At 40.3% G+C, this 13087-nt stretch overlaps 1 protein-coding gene across 4 annotated transcripts in view; it reads right to left on the minus strand.

The window, feature by feature from the left end:
- Positions 1-13087, minus strand: part of cramp1 (cramped chromatin regulator homolog 1) — a 28988-nt gene that overhangs the window by 7400 nt on the left and 8501 nt on the right. For all 4 annotated transcript variants that reach the window (XM_010873937.5, XM_010873935.4, XM_010873934.5 and 1 more), the window contains exons 11-17: positions 12053-12227; positions 11034-11197; positions 7442-7510; positions 7072-7153; positions 5664-5774; positions 2072-2235; positions 1381-1561 (exon numbers count right to left, since the gene is read on the minus strand). In XM_010873937.5, coding sequence (XP_010872239.1) covers positions 1381-1561; positions 2072-2235; positions 5664-5774; positions 7072-7153; positions 7442-7510; positions 11034-11197; positions 12053-12227 — 946 coding nt within the window. The remainder of the gene's footprint in view (positions 1-1380; positions 1562-2071; positions 2236-5663; positions 5775-7071; positions 7154-7441; positions 7511-11033; positions 11198-12052; positions 12228-13087) is intronic.

The following is a 13087-nucleotide window of genomic DNA, read 5'->3' on the forward strand; positions in this document are numbered from 1 at the left end:
GACAAACATATGTAGGCTAATACGGGAATACAAATAAGTGACTAATTGAAGGCCCTTTTCATAATTTCAACAAAAAACGGTATTGAAATTAAAACAATGAACACCGATTTATGCTCAGATGTAGTAAGATTTAATCTGACCAAAAACTAAAGTTGAGCAAGTGCAACTCCCTAATTCTTGACCAATATAAAGGGCAAGGTGGTTGCAGTAGCAGTATTCACGTGGAAAAATATAAAAGCTAGACAGAAACAATGATTTTATAGGACCCTACAAAGAACTCAGGAAAAAACATGACAAGGCAGAGGCTTAGTGAACACCGCCTTGCCATTAAAAAGGGTAACACAGGAAAACATAGCTTCCTGTAAAGGAAAGGCTGTGCAATCACTTCACCACAAGCTGCATTTCCTGACAACACGTTCAAAAAAAGTCAAGAAGGAGCAACATTTCCCAAAAATGTACTCACTGTCCTGTGCATGACCAAGATTATTATTGGTGTAATTGGTGGGAATAACACAATGTATTATATTAACACAAAACAGAAAAGCCACAAACAATTTAAATACCCTCAAATCTGAAAACTGATACTGCCTACTCCAATCAAATAATAATTAAACAGGAGTAAGTCTTCTATTATTTAGTCTTACACCACAGTATGATATTGAAGCTTATGCCTTGCCTGGCATAACCAATAAACAATATTTCAGACAAATAATAAAATCTCATCTTTTAAAAACGAATAGGGCAGTTTAGTAGCTAGCGCAATCAAGTATGTTAATGCCTACAACAATATTAAATAGCCTATTCATGTTTAACATGTCGTGATTACATTTAGTGCAACTGTATTTACAGAAGTCTATGTTTATGTTTCTTTCGGCAAGGAGTGATTTACGACAGCAGCTGAACTAATTTCCTGCCAATGGCATATCTGAGATATCTCAATTATATTAGACATATTATTGTCATTTGTTCTAGAGATGATATGCCCATTATGGCAACACTGCACATGGCTAATAATACAACATTGGAAATGCTTTATCCTTTTCTAACTTCTATTGCATTGTTTACTTACTGTTTAGTTTATTTTTGTAAATCATACTATTTTTTCCCATGGCTTTGGCAATGTAAACAAATGTTTCTCATGTCATCCCATTAAATTTATTTGAAAAAGAGAGAAAAAGATTGTTGCCTTACTGTCACTAATCTGACCACTTAATTTATTAGAATATTTCACTGTAATAAAGCTACACTTCCATGTCTATGTCAACTAAATTGAAAGACGGACATAGAGAGATTTAAAAACCCTTTCTTAGGTCAAAAAACCCCATGCTACAGTAGCTCCACAACTGAAGCACACACACCAGAGAACTTGGCTTCACTTACCGTAGTGTGCAGAGTTGATGGCAAGCTCAATGATCGAGTCGCTGATGTGTGTTTGCGGTCCTCCAGGAGTCATGGCCTCCTCCGGTGGTCCGGGAAGAGAAATGTCCAGCAGAGAGGCCACGCTGGGTGGGGAGAGGAGAGAGTCACCTGCCTCTCCAGGAGACGGAGGGGGGAGGCGGTTCTGCAGTGACACCAGGTAGAGATTTAGTGAAAGTGTAAAAGTAGAGCGGTGGATTACAACACGTAGTCATCGGGCCCATGCTGAATCCAAAAATACTAATTGAAAGTATTACCATGCAAATATGAATGTGTTTGAGCATTGACTAGGACTTGGTAGTCCCTGACAACAAAAAGTATTTAGCGTGAGCATGAGGGTACACTGGTACAATAAATGAAAATCTGAAATCTTATCACACAAGCACTTTTTATACATCAATGAAAACACCAGGGCCAGATAACTGAACAAGCATGGAGGGCACACTCCACCAATCAACCAAACCAAACTTTAAGCATCAACAGAAAGTTGAGTCATAAATTAGTGTTGGTACTAAAATATTACAAATAATGTATTGGAACCTTCTGGAATCAAACCCACAACCCTGGAGTTGAAAGTGCCATGTTTTACCAAGTGAGCTACACCGGATCTATATCAGCGTTACTGATTCCCCCAGTCTTTGAGTGTTCCATATACCTCAGAAGAAACCTGCTGAAGGAGCTGCGTCTGGGGGAGACCGGGATGCCCCACAGGGTCCGATCTTGAGAGGAGGGGGCTGCGCTCTTGACTGGGGGGCTCTAGCTCCCGGCAGGGGCTGCCTGGGATGATGCCTGCTGATTTGGCTGCCAGGTCAATGGCACCTGGACAGAAAAACAATGAGATATGAAATACTGAGTTCTCAATGTATCCATAAACAGCGGCAACTTTCTTAGGGTACATTGAGATAAATGGACCTGGTCCGTGTGGGCATGAAAGTACAAAAAAAGGGGGGGGGAAAGTGGAGAGAAAAGAAATAGAGAAACAAACATGACACAGAAATGGTGGTTGTGACAATACTAGCATTGCAATTTTGGATCTATAGCAAAAACAATACCCATAAAATATGGCTTATGGATGGAAAACATTCTATTTTGCAGAATGAAAAATAAATGTGACATGGGATGACAACATATTCATTCTCAAACATTATCGGTGGATTCCAAAAATAAGTAAAATCTACATATTTTTTATGTTTGCCAACAACACTGGTATCTAACAGGTAAATGACTAGGGCTGAATATCGACACTGACCTCCCAAATTAAATTTCAATTTAATTAGGATATAGTGAAAATTACAATACCAACATTACTTATAGGAGAGATTCTTTGATAATGAAGGCAATGAACAGCAAGGAAAAGCCATCTAAATCAGGGGGTTCTTAACCTGGAGGGTCACGACCCCCCTGGCAGCCATTACATGGTCCCATGAGGGTCGCAAGAATGCTACTACAAAGAAGCAAAAATAGAAAAACTTAAAACTAACTAAAGGAAATATTTTAGGAGCGCATACAAGCTCTGTCTAATAAAATGGAAGATTTCTATTGGGCAGGCCACGATGATTTGTTACAGTTACAGGCTAGTGATTAGTTTAGCAATGGAGCATTTTCTAATAGGTGGTACTGGAGGTGGGACAGCTAAAGTTATTGTGGAGAAGTGCACAGCATAAATCTCTGAACAGAAAAGAAACACCAAGAAAATGACGAAAAGTACATAGAATAAGGATTTAAACAGACAAGCGATGGGAAAGATGCACGACCACAATGCGTTGTTTGTGGCGAAGTACTGGCTAAGGAAAGGCTAAAGTCCTCCAAACTGCTACACCACTTGCAGACCAGACACTCTACTTTGCAGTCTAAACCGGTTGAGCTTTTTCAAAGAAAGCTAACAGGCCAACAATCTACCCTACAGAAAACCGCCACAGTAAACCACAAAGCATTTCAGGCACCTTTCGTCAAAACTGGCAATCCAATTGAAAGAAACTTTCAATTGTGTGGCAAAAGCGCTGCCAAGCAGCAGCACTGATACCAGAGTTAGACAATATCGTATCTAACTGCACTGGGTGCATGGCAAGAGACGTGCAAGAGCAGGTGATTGCTAAGCTAAAATATAGTGTATTTTTCTTTACAATTTGACGAGACCACTGATGTCTCCAGAGATGCACAAGTGCATGTTAATGCCAGATTAGTTAAGGAGAGCGAAATTAACAAGGATTTATGGTTCTGTAGGCCTCTTTCTGTGTGCGCCACTGGCGATCAGCTTTTTATTTTGCTGGACACATGTGTAGGAAAACATGGAATTGTCTGTGACAAGTGTGTAGGAAACTGCTCAGACGGCGCATGAGCTATGACTGGCAAATACAGTGGTCAAGTCACAAAAGTAATGGCTGTAGCTCCCTTCGGGACGCATTGTAAGATTCACAGACCCTCACATCCAAGTAATGGATGAAGCTGTTTGTACAGTCAATTTTATTAAGACCAGTGCGACAAGTGCAGGACCCTTCAAAATGCTTTGTCAAGAGATGGGAGCAGAACATCATCAGCTACTGTACCACAGCGAAGTACGATGGCTGTCCAGGGGTAAAGACCTGAGTCGCCTTTACGAGCTCCGAGATGAGGTGAGAATTTATGTTGGAGAAAAACTCCTCACTAGCCGCAAATGTTTAAGACGAAAATTGTCATGTCGTGCTGGCCTGTCTGGCCAACATTTTCACATGACTTAGAAAGCTACGCCTGTGGCAGAGTTGTCTGGATAACGAGAACTTTGAGGCTTTCTCTGCACTAGTGTTTGAATGACAGTACGGTTTCAAAGGCTGACCTGTGTGTGCTTATTCAGACTCATGTTGATTAACGGACAACACAGTGTCGGGACTATTTTCCAGAAAATGGGGTAGTGTGTGAGACAGACGAGTGGATTCAGAATCCTCTCTCTGCAACGCCAACTGGAACTGCTCTTGAAAGAGGAGAGTTTAAGGGCAATGGAAAAACGTGTCCCCTTGGCATCTACATATGAGTGTCTGGATTTTCTGCACTTACGTACCTGAAAAACAAATACAGAGCCCGTCTGAGGGTGGAAAATGATCTGTGACTCATACTGAGCCCTACTAAGCCCCGTCTGGACCACCTATGTTCATCAATGCAGGCCCAACCATCCCATTAAGTGAGAATTAGATTATTTTACAAAATATTATTTAAAAAATAATTAGGCTATAATATGATGATTTTCAAATCCCTCTATGATGATTTTCAAATGTCTGTGTAGCCTGGGTGTGGAGTGAGATTTGAAAATCATCACAGATGATTATATAACATGGTAGATTACTAAACATGGTTTAGTAATCTACACAACATGGTAGATTACTAAAGTAGATTACTAAAGTTAAACACTGACAAGTAGGCCCAAAACATTACATAGATTTGCTTTTCATTTACAAAATATAACTAATCAAAATGAATGGCTATAATATAAATAACAAAAAATTAAAAGCGCCTCTTTTTGAAACAACCATGAAATAACGGCGAATTAACTAAGGCATGACTTGTCTTTCAAAATAATGTAAGTCGTTCCAGAAAAGTGCACTTTATTAACAATAAATCAAAACAATTATTGCACATGAACACAGTCATTGATATTGTTGAACTCTGTTGCCAGCCTCTCGAATGAATGATAATATTGAAAGACTCAGTAATTTAAATGTTCGTATCTTCACAATCAATTATCTGATTTCATTATTCCAACCTGCGTCCAATTATCAGCTATGAATATGTATTTATAATTCTGCCTGGCTTGATGTATTTTTCTCTGTGGATCTAAACTGCCTTTGGTTGGAGCCCTTAGCTGCAGGACCGCATATGAACCCAATGTTGTTGTAAGAATCTGCCGCAAACCGTTCAAAGGAGCGATACAGTAAAACAGGTCACAAAAAAAAAAGTCACTCAGATTGTTAGTCTCGAACCACTAACAAATTCTGGCCGTAATGACACAGTGAAAAAAGGTGGCAATGCGCCTAGTTTAGTGTGTGTGCAAAACAGCCAACGTGAAGCAGCTCAATCAATGCCACAACACATCATATTAGCAGCATTTTCTTTCACAATGGCTGTTTTTTTTCACTACAACCCACAACTCCAATGACAAAATGTATAGTCAAATTAAAATAAGTATTTTAAGAACCGATTTCAAATCATCCAAACAAGAATCCCAGTTGATTGGGAAAATATTTTTTTTTACCCAGCCCTATAACCGAGGTACGTACTGGAGAGCTGAGTGGATATCCCAGGGCCAGAGGTGACGGACGGAGTTCTCGGGAGGAGTGGCCGGGTGGATGGAGAGAGACGGGGCTGGATTGGTCGGAAGGAACCGGTTCCTGGGGAATACATTTTTTTTAATAAAATCAATCAGTCACGTCCAACAAGGAATCAATCTAGGTTGCAGTATTCATTCTCTTTTTAATTCAAGTAATTTTGATGAGATGCTATCATTTATTATTTTCATACTTTTAATACTGTCAGTTTTGTTTACAAAAATGTCCACAACTCTAGTAAAACCTTCTCTGCTGGCTTGGACTGTTGACAAAAAACATCATAATGGCCAATAGTAGCGCTTGTTCAACTGTCCCAGGTGAGGCCGAAGCTCAATGCAATTCTAATTACATTCGATTTAAAGCCATTTGTCTGCCCAGTTACAAACTGTAATCTGGTTGGTCAACACAAACCAACACACACAGAGGTAGTGTGTACTCTGCCCTACAATCTGGCAGCGTAAAACCATCACATTTGCTGAGGCAAAATAAATCAGTAGAAGCTTTAGCATAAAACTCTGAAATATGACATAACATAGTTGGTGTCAAATGGCCAGTTGTCACATCTACTGAAAATGAAGGAGATGCGAATGAAAAGAATCAAAAATCATCAAAATGCGATCTGAAATATACAGCCAAAGAACAGGCCACGCTGGTCTCTCAGGCCGGAAGGCTATACATTCAATACATCTGGTCCTGTTGAAGACAATAGATTATATTTAGAAATGACTGTGCAATTGGGAAAAACGGAAACCATCAATACATTACATTTGTAGGAGCAAGTAATAATCTATTTTAATTCTGGTTAAATATGGATAAATTATATTAGCTTTTATATTTGTCATAAGTTAGCGCAGTACATAAACTAACTTTAGCAGAGAATTTAAGGCCTGATAATGATCTTATGACCAAGCTATCAAGTCCTTCCATTCTAAGATTTTTACCCCACCACAGCCATTTAGAAGCCATCTCCCACCCTGAGCGCAAAGTGTCCTCAAAACAAATTTCTTCCAAAATGTTCTGCTTTTTAATCACATTGCACCCCCACAACCAGGTAGGAGGAGAATGCATTCACCAGCCTACAACAGCAACTGAGCTTATAGATGTCCGACTGACCACAAGGAGCTGCTAGAGTGCGCAAGCCAAGCTTAGTCAGACACCAACCTTGGAAGGCACAGAGCCAATCACTGCCACATGACGCAGCTGTACTGTGGTGCAGTGACTTTACTGCTGCGCCATTCGGGAGTCACCCAGGATTTCTTGTTTGGGTGAAAGTCTACGAGGGTTAGGGGGAGAGAGGAGGTGAGGATATTCAAATGAGTAACCCCCCGGGGGTTATGGGTTATGGCGAATGGCGGCATACCTGTTGCAGAAGAGTTGGAGAGGATGGAGAAGGAGCACACGTGTTGAGGAGTGTCTCCGGTGGTGCGAGGGAGCAGCGTTCTCTGAGGACGAAAGAAATCCCAAGGCATTACAGAGGTCTTCTAACATCTCCAAAGCCCTTCCATGTATTTGATCTATTCCAGAGCTAGCACATCTGATTAACCAGCAAATCATCCAGCCCTTGTTAAGTAAATTAGGTGTGCCTGTTCAGGGCTACAACAAAATTGTGAAATGTTTTGGGATCCCTGAGGGTTGAAGAACTAGCATTCGAGCTAACAGTTTTCAGACCTGAGAAACAACGGCCAATTCAACAGGAATACAGAACATCAGTTTAAACCGAAGAGATTTACCTGGACCACGAGGGGCTTTCGAAGCGGCCGGCTCCTGTTCTTCCTCTGTTTTGACAGGAAAATATCTGACTGTTTTTGGGAGGGGAAAAAAAACTATTATTATAAGGAATGAAGGGAGAAGGAAAGAGTAATAGAGCGTGAGAATAAGAGAAAGAGAGCAAGAAGAAAGAGAATACATTTTGAGGGTGCAAGAGAGAAAATAAATTAATATGGAAAGAAGTAGAAAGGTGGATGGATTTATGTTTATAATTTATGTCCACATTCCATTACTGACCTATGGCTCTGAAGTGCAAAACAACCACTAATACAATTACCCACACCCAATAGCGCAAAACGATGACACACTCCCAATAAAAATACAATACCGCTTCCCAAAATATGAACACACTCCCCCCGAAAACATAACCGGTAGGTGTGTAGGAGTACACGTATCCGCACTGTACCGTTCTCTGCAGGACGTTTAGTTCAGTAGGCGCCGTGACCTGAATGAATATATAACTACGCACGTTACCTTTTTTTGTGCGGAAATATTTTTTCTAAACTCAAGAGTTTGCCCCAGACACAGATTTTTGGAGCCGTAACTTAGCAACTGAAGTAGCCTAGCACATGTTATCTACATAAAGGTGTTAATTCAAACACTAGTACATAGGCCCAGACTCGTAGTTTAAGCACATGCATCGTTTATCCATGAATAAGCTATGGAAAAACCGAGAGGCGTTTTTAGAAAAATACAACTGTCTTTTTTCCATGTGAATAGGCTACAAAAACAGATTTCAATGCCAGTGCATAAGTCCAGACTTCTTGTTCGTTTGTCTATAAGTGACATGAATAAGGTATCAAAGAACTGAAAGGTGTATTATTAACATGACATCAACATTTCATTTATAAATATAACGGTTTAATACTGGTATATCACGACACCCAAGTGGCAACCTCTACTTTCAGTTATTTAATATGGAAACCCATTGATTTTGTGTTGTGACACTAAAATAAGATCTATTGTACTCTACATACAAAAACACACAAGCATTAACTGCATTATTGCACACGTAATTTTGAACTTGTCGATTCAGATTAGTTGTCCAACGTTGGTCTTCTTTCACTTACCAATAACTAGCCTGCCAACTATCTTTCAAATGCAACATATATTTTTTGTCAGCTGGCTGCCAAAAAATAAAATTAAAAGGGAAGTCAGCTGGACTGATCCAGTTTGTTGAGTCTGGCTTTTAATGTTAGTGTAAAAGGCACCACTTAAAAGCTATAATATAGATAGACCAGAGACGTTCAGAACAACGTTTTTGTCTAGTTATAACATAGCCAACAGATTTGTAAGATAAAAATAAACTGAACAAATCCATGATAATGAAATTAAATTCACATGCTGCTTCTGTAGATACTTAAATGTATAAGATACTTAAATATATATTTTTGCAACTGCATAAGCGAAGCCAGCCAAGAATAGCAAATGTCTGAGCGACTGACCAAGAGAGAGCAACTACCCCTTGTTAAATAGGGTAGAGACACCAGGCGACCGGCGTTCGAGCCTTGCCACAGTCAAAACCAATTACACATGAGAAATTGTTCAGGATAGACAAAAACTTTGATGGCTACAACCTTCAGTAGCAAAGTGAGTCTAAAATAAAAAAAACTGTTTACAGTTACCCCGATCAGCCATATCACTAGGAATTCAAATGTTGTGTATTTTGGGTTTGTTATAACTGCAATACATAGCCCAAATTTCATGAGATCTAGATCCCAACCTGATATCGCTATATAAAGGTAAAATACAAATAAAAATCGTTGTCAAAGTGAAGCCAAATGCTATTATGAAGCTCATGGCCATGTCAGTGAGGAGCAAAAATACATAAGATTGTATCACACACTGTTTTGAATACTAAGTATTCCCTGACACTATACACCGATCAGCCATAACATTATGACCACTAACACTAATCTCGTTATCATGGCACCTTTCAGTGGGTGGGATATATTAGGCAGCAGGTGAACATTCTCTCCTCAAAGTTGATGTGTTAGAAGCAGGAAAAATGTGTAAGGCAAGTGTAAGCATCTGAGCTACTTTGAAAAGGGCCAAATTGTGATGGCTAGACTGGGTCAGAGCATCTCCAAAACTCCAGCCCTTGTGGGGTGTTCCCGGTCTGCAGTGGTCACTACCTATCAAAAGTGGTCCAAGGAAGGAAAAGCGGCAAATCTGCGACAGGGTCATGGGCTGCCAAGGCTCACTGATGCACGTGGGGTGCGAAGGCTGGCCTGTGTGGTCTGATCTAACAGATGAGCTACTGTAGCTCAAATTACTGAAAAAGTGAATGTTGGTACTGATAGAAATGTGTCAGAACACAGTGCATTGCAGTTTGTTGCGTATGGGGCTGCGCAGCTTCAGACCAGTCAAGGTGCTCATGCTAACCCCTGTCCACTACAGAAAGCAACTACAATGGGCACATGAGCATCCGAACTGGACCACGGAGCAATGAAAGGTGGTGGCCAGGTCTGATGAATCATGTTTCCTTTTACATCCCGTGGATGGCTGGGTGCGTGTGCGTCGCTTACCTGTAGAACACATGGCACCAGGATGCACTATGGGAAGGGGGCAAGCTGGTGGAGGCAGTGTGATGTTTTGAGCAATGTTCTGCTGGGAAACCTTGGGTCCTGCCATTGATGTGGATGTTACTCTGACACATACCACCTACTTGAGCACCTTTCATGACAATGGTATTCCCTAATGGCACTGGCCCCTTTCAGCAGGATAATGCGCCCCGCCCCAACAAAGCAAAACTGTTTCAAGAATGGTTTGAGGAACAGAACAACAAGTTAAGTGTTGACAAATTCCCCAGATCCCAATCCAATCGAGCATCTGTAGGATATGCTGGACAAACAGGTACAATCCACGGAGGCCCCAACTCGCAACTTACAGGACTTAAAGGATCTGCTTCTAACATCTTGGTGCCAGATACCACAGCACACATTCAGAGGTCTAGTGGAGTGAGTCCATGGCTCAACGGGTCAGGACTGTTTTGGCAGCAAAAGGGGGACCTACACAATATTAGGCAGGTGGTCATAATGTTATGGCTGATCGTTGTATATTGCAACTATTTCTTGTGGATTTTCAAAGTACACATCCATGCACGCCTTTTGGGGTAATATCGATCACAACCCCTTGCGCAGTAAAAGAGGGGTTTCCACAATTCACATCTTTTCACTCGACAAAAAAACTGTTATCGTCACTTATAGTCATAGTTATTGCAATGTCAATCATGGTAATTCATTAGTGGTAATGTTGTGCAGTACTGGGGGGAGTATTTGTATATGGGGTGTGTATGAGTTGTTGGGTTTTGCACTTCCGAGCCACCGTACTTTGCTGATAACAAATAACTATCAGTTATCAGCTAAATAAAATGTTGCACTCATACAGATTTTTGTGGTTGTTTCACATTTTGTGTTTGTTTTGTAGTTGTTTCACAAAATGTATGCACTGTACTATAAGTTGCACTGGATAAGAACATCTACTAAATTACTAAAATCTATAAAACTTGGAGAGTGAAAAGAAAAGAGCGCACACAACGCTAAAATGCCTTACTCTGATGGAGTCAAGCTGCTGTCGGAAGGCGAGCTCCGCTTCCTTGTTGGGCGAGAACATGCGGGAGTGCCGGGAACTGTTCGGGGGTAGGGTGGTGGGGACGGCAAACACCCCGCCATCCGAGTCCCCCCCGGACGTAAGCAGAGCACGTGGGAGGTTACGACCTGATGAGGGTTTCAAAGGTGATAGCTGGTTAGCATCGTTGCTGTAATATGAAATTCCTTACAAAGAAGCAGATACAAGACAAAAAGACAACTTTTAATAAGTCTGACATAAATCATTAGCGTGACTGGAGAGGAACTTTGGTGCAGAGATTCCAAAACATTTTGTTGGCCCATGAAAAAAAAAAAGAGTTGTTAATAGAATGAACAGCTAATGTTTACTTTCTGAAATGGCGCTATGACAGACTTTCAAAATTGTGAGACTGACTTATAATAATAATAATAAAAGGTAGTATGGATTGAAATGCGTCAAGAAAGATCAGGAAATAATTATGTTTGATTTTACTATCAGGTGCTCTGGGATAACAGCGTCGACAGAATGACCAAATGTAAAATGTAATTGAACCTTATATCCCTGGGTCTCATTTACATCATGGCCCTGTTTATACTTTTCTATAGGGTTCTAAACAGCAGACAGTTTTCTTTAGTCTCATCAGGTATCAGATTATAGTGTTGTAGTTAATCTGTTGAAGCCACAGTTCGAGACATATGTAGGAAGAATACCGAAAACATGATGTTTAACACAACCACATTACTTGACTATTGTAGGTTACATGCTGGTTGTGTTACCAAGCACAGTTTTTTTCAAAACCCCATATTCTTACCAGGTAATCCCACATGGTGCCATGTTCCTGAGTTTGGAAAATTAGTTAGTTTTTTATGAGACTTAACCCACTGAGCAAAACCAAAGATGTGAGCAAAGATGTCTTTTCAATGTCCTTTGCTCAGCGGGTTTAGTTAGTGAGCCATAGGTCTTTCACTTTTGCAATAGTGAGTGGAGAAAGAATTGTAAGCTACCTGAAGATCCAACATTTTGTAACATCAACTTTGCCCCTCGGACCCCCAGGGGCTGCTGCCGGCCACAGTTGGGGCTGCGCACCCCCGTGGCGGGGGCTTTGCCTGGAGGGGTGAGGGCCTGCTCCTCCTGGGATGGCTTCAATGGAGACGTAGCTGTGGTGCACAGGTCTGGTGTCTGGGAGAAGAAACAGAGAAAGTAGAGTATTAGAACAAGAACGAAACATCACTGTAATTCAAATTGATAGATTACGTCACTGGTTAACGTCTGCTGCAAAGCATCTTAGCACGTATTCTCTCCAAGTCTCCAGAAATGTGCACTCACCCTCATCCTTTTAAAGCAGTGGTTATCAATAGGTTTAAACTCAGGACCGAAATACAACCAGTTGGTCTCATTTGAGACCCAATTTTGAGATAGGAATGTTTTCTGAAAATAATTAATGCTATAATTCACTGTAAATACTGCAATGCATCTATAATACACAAGGTAACATCATTGCTTGGTAATATTCCCATGTTAATAAAACTGACAGGGAAATATTAACACGTAATAGCTGGAAACAAGAATTACTCTACAATAAAAATAAAAGTGAAAGATTATTTAAATTCAGATTAAAAGATAGTTGGAAAGGTCTGATTTATAAAATGCACACAGTTGAATTAGATTACCTAAACGTAGTTCCCTAATGTGGACTTAAAACAAAATGTTGTTGTTCTTCTATAGTAATATTCTGTGTGATGTTGTATTTTCTGAGATTAGGACCATAATCTTGTTTCACGTAAAAAATAAAATAATCATAGGACCCTATTCATGTTTCCAGCACGCTGCTCTAACCCGATGATGTAGACCGTCTCATCATCATATGCAGCTTTTTGACCAATAATCCCAAAATAAAAAGGCCTATAAAGGTCCTCAGATCCACTGTGTTTTTGGCAGTAAGCAAATGATTTATGTATTCTATACATTAGATTGGGAGTAACAATCAATATGAAACCATAACGGCCAAACAACTAAATTATGGCAGGAAATACATTGAA

The sequence above is a fragment of the Esox lucius genome, chromosome 11 (assembly GCF_011004845.1).
Source record: "Esox lucius isolate fEsoLuc1 chromosome 11, fEsoLuc1.pri, whole genome shotgun sequence".
NCBI classification, from domain to species: Eukaryota; Metazoa; Chordata; class Actinopteri; order Esociformes; family Esocidae; genus Esox; species Esox lucius.